Source organism: Martes martes (genome assembly GCF_963455335.1).
Source record: "Martes martes genome assembly, chromosome: X".
Classification (NCBI taxonomy): Eukaryota; Metazoa; Chordata; class Mammalia; order Carnivora; family Mustelidae; genus Martes; species Martes martes.
Window position 1 is genome coordinate 57,157,806 of NC_137897.1, and position 6,396 is coordinate 57,164,201.

General features: G+C 52.3%; 1 protein-coding gene across 1 annotated transcript; it reads left to right on the forward strand.

Moving 5' to 3' along the window:
* Nucleotides 1–1,564: 1,564 nt before the first annotated feature.
* DMRTC1B (DMRT like family C1B) lies at nt 1,565–5,254 on the forward strand (the record flags this gene model as incomplete). The annotated part of the gene is made up of 5 exons (XM_080795517.1): nt 1,565–1,779; nt 1,867–2,024; nt 2,698–2,834; nt 4,015–4,159; nt 5,142–5,254. The coding sequence occupies 5 exons, from the start codon at nt 1,565–1,567 to the stop codon at nt 5,252–5,254; spliced, it is 768 nt and encodes a 255-aa protein (XP_080651643.1).
* Between the last annotated feature and the right edge of the window lie 1,142 nt (nt 5,255–6,396).

Here is a 6,396-nt window from a genome sequence, read left to right on the forward strand (position 1 = left end):
GATATTTCACACCCAAAGAGAGCAAAGTCTGGGAAACAAGGTTTAGGGAGCACAAAGTTTCACTTCACTTCACTTCACTTCACTTCACGAGTTACTGACTGCCTTAGTAAAGCCAGCACACGGAAAAGTGGGAGGAAGGCGAGAGGGGCGGGGCTTTGGTAGGTGCACTTCGATGGAACTCGAAGCTCATTGGTCACTGGTCACAGCCGTGGGAGGGGGAAGGCAGCGCTGGAAGCTCATTGGCCTTTGCGGGAAGGGCGGGAAAGGGAGAGAGAGCTGGGTCTTCCCTCCCGCCTTCTGTGCCTGCTGTTGGATTTCGACTTGCGGGAGGCTGAGGTAACCACAGGCTGGCATCAGGAATAGGACCCTCGTTCTCCACACATCTTCTTTCCTCCCTCCCTCCTGCTCGGGATGACCAACTCCTTCTCCTCTCCTCCAACCTCAGTGGAGTACCTCCTGATGTTCCACTCCGCCCCGTCCCCTCTCCACCCCCACCCCCACCCCCACCCCCCAAGCAACAACTACCGAATGGCTGTGGGAGGAAAACCCTTGCCTCAGCACCTGAACCCTGGCCTCTGGAACCTGAGGCAGGACTCATGCCCCTGCCTTTGATCCTTTGAATCTGATGTGGTAGTGGCAGTGAATGACTGGGTGGCCTGAGATGAGGTGGTGCACCCCAGGTGTGAGGGACGGGGAAAGTGTACCCAAGCCCAACCGCTGAAGTGTGAAGAGGAGCATGGAAGATTGTTGGGAGGCTGAGCAGGGAGTACATGGGTTTGCATGAGAGCACAGAGGGTTCTGTTGGTGGAAGAAAACAATTACTGCAGTGAGGAGTTGGCTGTTGACTAGATCAGGGTCTGGCATTCGATAGGGGGCTCAGCAAGGATCTAGTCAATGAATAATCGAAGGGATGAATAAAAATACTTATTGAAAGAGGGGCTTGGGGTCCAGCAGCATAATGAAATTTCGTGGGGTACAAAGGGGGTGTCAGATTAAAGTGGTGGGGGGCTGAGAGAAGAATTAAGATTACAGTGGGGTGCAGGAAGAAAATCAGGATGGGGCGTGAGAGGAAAGTTGAATGTAGGACATACTAATAATAGAATTGAATGGGGGGAGCTAGAATCATGAGTAGGGAGTGAATGAATGCAGGAGGTTAGGAAGGTAAATGTGGAAGTACATGACAGGAAAAATCACGAGGAATGGCAGAGTACAGGATGATACACGAGAAGGGGAAGGCAGTAATGGAAGAAAGGGGGCACACGAGTGCATGCGTATGCCTGAAAAGGGGGTCTATGTAGAGGGAAGGGAAGCAAGGAGAATAGTGATTAGATTGAAAGTTTACAGGAGCCATGCCAAGAGTTCCTTAGAATGAGGCTATGCGTGAGTGGGGCTTCCTGGGAAGGAGGCTGCATGAGTGAGAAGGGTGGGTGCGATCTGATTTCAGCGATGAGCTGGGTGAAGAAGAATCCAGGCACCTCAGGTGGGGTTTTCAAAGGGCAGAGGAAGTACGTTCAGGGTAGGGGATCATATGGTCATCCTGACCTCCACTCCTGGCCCTAGAACGATGGATCCCAATGAAATGCCTGCTGTGCCCTGCTGCCCCTCCGATTCCCCCACTGGGCTTGAGACTGGAGCCCCGTGGGGGATTGAACTTGGCGCCAAAAGAGCTGTAAGTCACTGTGCCCGCTGCTACAACCACGGCTTCACTGACCAAGTCAAGGACCAGGATCACTTCTGCCTCTTCCAGGCCTGCAAGTGTCACAAGTGTGCCTTCTTCTCGTGAGTATGGTGTTTGACAAATGTGGGGTGGGGGGGCGGGCCTCCCCAAAATGTGACTGACTATAGACCTGCTATCCCCCACTTTAGGGAACACCACAGTGTCTTGCCTGCTGAGAGTGCCTTGAAGAGGGAGCAGGGGGCAAACCTAAAGAGGCACCTGGCTCAAGGACAGACAAGGAGTGAGGCCTCCCCTCCCAAAGCTCACAGCCATGTCAAGAAGTCGACCATGCAAGCAGGAGCCCTCAGTGAGTGTCTCTGGCCAGGGAGGGTGTCTGGGTTTGGGGATAGGGAGCACTGAGCTGTTCTGTCACCAGTCCTCCTACCCAATTTTGATGTGACCTTGGCAAATCACCCCTCGGGCCTTTAGCTGCCCCACCTATCCAACTTCATCAATATTATCTACCAAGTGTTGGTGGGAAGGAGAGCTCTTGGGGGGTCAAAATGGTCCACGGTGAGATGAGACCTCAGACTGGGGGTGAGGAAGAGTGGGGTGAGCTCAGAGGGAAAGGCTCACCCAAAGTGTCCCCAGCTTTCCATAGCTGGGAAGGAGAACATCATGTCCCAGCTTGAGGCCCACCCAAACCTGCCCAACCCCTAGGGAGATAAGGAGAGTCTGGGGCCTGTGGGGGAAGTTCCCATCTCACCCACTGCCCAGACTCTTCTCTGTGTCCTGAAGACATGAGTTCCCTCCCTAACCCTAATGCAGCTTGCCACAGGACCTTGAGGAAATAATACTTGTCCTCTTGGAGTCTCCATTTCACCAGCTGGAAAATAAATAGTAGGAACTGGCTGGTCTTCAAGGTCTTCTCAGCTCTGACATTTTGGGCTCCTATCCTCATCCCAGTACATACCCATACACATCTCCTCTCCATGGCCGGCATGGTGCCTGACTCCACCTTGTGCTCTCTGCCTCTGCAGGCAAGCGCCCAAGGAGCTCTGCTGACCGGTCCTACCCCAAAATCTTTGTCTCCGTCCTGGACTCCAGCAGCCTTGAAGACGCAACTAACAATTTCTCTTTCCAGGAAGACCCACAGGGCTCCTGCCCTGCCCAGGATGTGAGTAAAGTGAGAAGGCCCATGGAGCTAGATGTATATTGTGTGACCAGGTGCCCAACCTTTGTGCTTGATGCCATGGGAGATAGAAGGAAGGAGTGGAGGAGGTGGCTGATGAGGAGGAGAAGGAATGGGGTGGTGGGGGGAGAGGAGCAGGACAAGAAGTGGCAGGGGGAGGAGGGGTTCAGGGAGGAGGAGTGGAGAAGGTATCATCTCAGACTAGCGGGCAAGGGCAGGGCTCTCCCAGCCTTGCCATCTCCTATTTGTGAGACTTTGCGCAAGTGACATTCCGTTTCCAAGCCTCCATTTCCAGTGTACTAGCAGTGTACCGATAGGGACAATATCCCACACCCGACATAGCACTGGCAAGAGGACTAGGTCCAGGAGTGCCACATAGCAGGACTTCAACTGATGGAGGCTGTTATTCCAAGGGGAAACAGATTGATGGGAGAGAAGGTCCTGTTGAAGGGGGTGGGCAGGACGGTGAGTGCCACAGGGCCCAGAGGGAGAGTCCAGAGGTCATTAGAGAAAGCTTCCAGGCCATTAGATGAGCCAAGCTGGTCCTTCAAGTTCCATGGGGATTGGGGAATATGGGGGTGAGAAGCAGTCCCTGGGCAGGGACAGTGATCCCATTTCTCCAGGTGCCTTGCAGATTAGACCACAGACACCTGGGATTTTCCATACCTGTCACTGTTGGCCTGGGAGTTTTGAAAATCCTGGCAGGAATTAGTGTCTCAGGAGAGATGCTGAGGAAGGACATAGAAAGGAAAATAGGCTAAACAGGGAAAGGACTTGTGCAAGCCACAACGACCAATGGCCAACAGGCATTCAGACTCCCACATCCAGATAGTGCAAGATCCTGGCCCTGTTTCTCTACTGGTATTATGTATCTGTCAGAGGGTTTAATCCCATGGCCCCTCTTTTCCTTGTCTCTAGAGACTCAGCTCTGGTCCTCCAGCCCTGTGCCGCCCTTGGCCCTGTCCTACTGTAGCCGCAGATCCTGGGAAAATAGCGGGGTCCAGAACCCTGGCAGGGGCCAGGCTTAGTGAATGGGAAGGGATGAAGGCCCCCGGGGGGTGGAGGGGACCTTCAATGGAACTGGGGACTGAAGGGCCACTGGCCCCCATGAGGTGGGGAGGTATGGGTTTTCAGGTCCCATTCTCTCACACCCTTTCCATTGCAGGCTCCTGAATCTTCTGACCAGGACTCGGATTCTGCCTCAGAGTGGCAGCGGAAACTGGAAGCGGCTGAGGCTCTGCTGATTCTGAGAGACTCTCCCCAGGCATCTTCTGGCTCCAGCTCCGTGCTCCATCCCTGCGTGGCGACAGGTAGCCTTGTCCTTGAAAGGAGAACACGGGGTGGTGGGGATGGTTGGGAAAGGGGAGGGCGTTGTGGTAAGCAGGGTCTAACTGGGAGGCCGGGGTTGGTGGGTTGAACCTCCTAGGGCTCAGGTACGCAAGCTCCTTGGTCTGATGCCAGAGATGGCAGTCGCTGGTTGCTCAGTGAATCATCAGTTTACCCAGCTCTGTGCTCAACAAGCAAATGCCCAGGGCCCTAGCGTCAAGAAACAAGGTTACTGAGGTCCTGCTGGTGGCAGGGACTTGCCCTGGGGCATGCAGCCTATCAAGTGGAACACCCAGGTCTCCTCACTCCCAGCCCAGAGCTCTCTACCCACACCCCTGCAGTCTGCTGTGGTGGGCAGCATACACATAGGTGATAAGAGCCTGGGCTGGAGGGAGATCTGGTCTCTGATTCCTGTCTCCAGGGGGAGCCTGGATGCCTTCAGAGTTCCCTTGTGTTTTGTGGCTAAGTTTCAATGATGAGCCTGGAGAGGAAGGACCAGAGGGAGTCTGAGGAGCGGTAGAAGCCTGGGAAGGCTGAGAGGGAAGGCTGGGCATTCCCAGACCAAAATGCTGGGTGTGTTATGATGTGTGAGTATAGCAGCAACTTGTGTGAAGGAGGAACTTGGGGAGTAGAAGGGGATGAGGCTGGAGAGGCTGCCAATCACAGGGGTCCTGAATGCCAGGCTTAGGGGCTAGACCAGAAACTGTGGGTGGTGAGGAGCCAGGGAATGTGTGAGCTGGGGGGAGCATATTCAGAGATCCTGGGCTCCACAAAAAGAAATGTGGTGGCTTTGATGGAGGGATTGGAGGAGGCAAAACCTGAGATGAGCAAATCAGCTGGAAGTGTGCTGTGCTGTAGTCTGTAGTCCAGGTGACAAGGCCTAGATTGGGTGGAACAAAAGAGTGGGGAGAGCCTGGAGTGGAAATGGATGTGACCTGGTTCTGATGCCTTCCGTTCTCTCTGCAGATCCTGCTGAAAAGAGAGGACCCCAGCCTCCTAACCCCTCTCTGCGACCCAGGCCAGCTAGCTCCATTTCTCTGCCTATTGGGCATCTGGGGTGCATCTCCCTCTTGAACTAGAAGCCCAGAAGAGGAGGCCTCACTAGAGTGCTGCCTATTTATGCATTTGCAGAATGTTTCATATGGAATATACTTAACATGTTTTTTTTTTTTTTAGCCTCCTCATCCTTTTATAAGTTTTTCAGACCCTTTTAATTATGTGGGGTATTTCCTTGGCTGAGGGTGGATATTCTTGTACTTCCATTCCTTATTGCCTCAGATTTTGGGGCCTTCTTATGCCTCTTATAAAAACAGGGCTGTGAGATCTAAGCTGAACAGTCTATAAATAGGGTCTGTGGGAGATCAGGTGTTCATATGCCCGAGTTTTCTTTTGACTTGTGATTGCAAACATAGCCATGCACCCACATATGCGTCCAAGCCTGTCAAAATCTAAGGGTATTTTCATTTCGTGTCTACCTTTATGTGTGTGAACAAGTAATAAACCCTTGTTGTTGTAAGGCAGTGAGATAGAGGCATTGTTTGTGGTCACAGTGTAAAGTAGACCGTTCTGACTCTAACAGACCTGTTCCATTTACTTTCCAAAGTGAGAATCACCTTACTCAATAACTGGGATTTCTTAACAAGACTAGACCAGAAAATGGTAGATATAAAAAATGGTAAGGGTTTTACTCATTGAGCAAGTAAGTTCCTACCTTCTGCATGGCACAGACTTGTTTCCAGGTGTCCAGAGGGTCCCAAGTTGAGTTGTCTGCAGGGTCAAGCAGGTCTTATAAATGAGTGGGGCTGTCCAGACAGGCTCTGGACAGCTGGCAGTGCATGGTCTACCTAAGGTCCAGCTGCCACCTGGCTCCAGCCAATTGCTGCCATGCAGGAATGTGGACTCTGCACTGCCGCAGCTCCTGATTTTTCGAGAGAAAGTGGAATTCTAGATATCTATGTAGAATATCTCCATTTTAAAATGTCGGCTCTGGTTTCTTCTTTAAGACCTGCACGTGGGCCAAAGAAAACTTCCGTTCAGGCCACCATGGCCAAGTGAATGCCGGTTGGAATCTAGTCCAATGTGTACTTTATAGTGGGGGACACTGATGCCAATCATGGCCAAAATAATCAAAGAGGGGAGGTGAATTAGACCCAGATCCTGCTTTTGAAGGACTCATGAAATATGAGGAAGAATCATATTCATGCATTTATTTTGTGCCCCG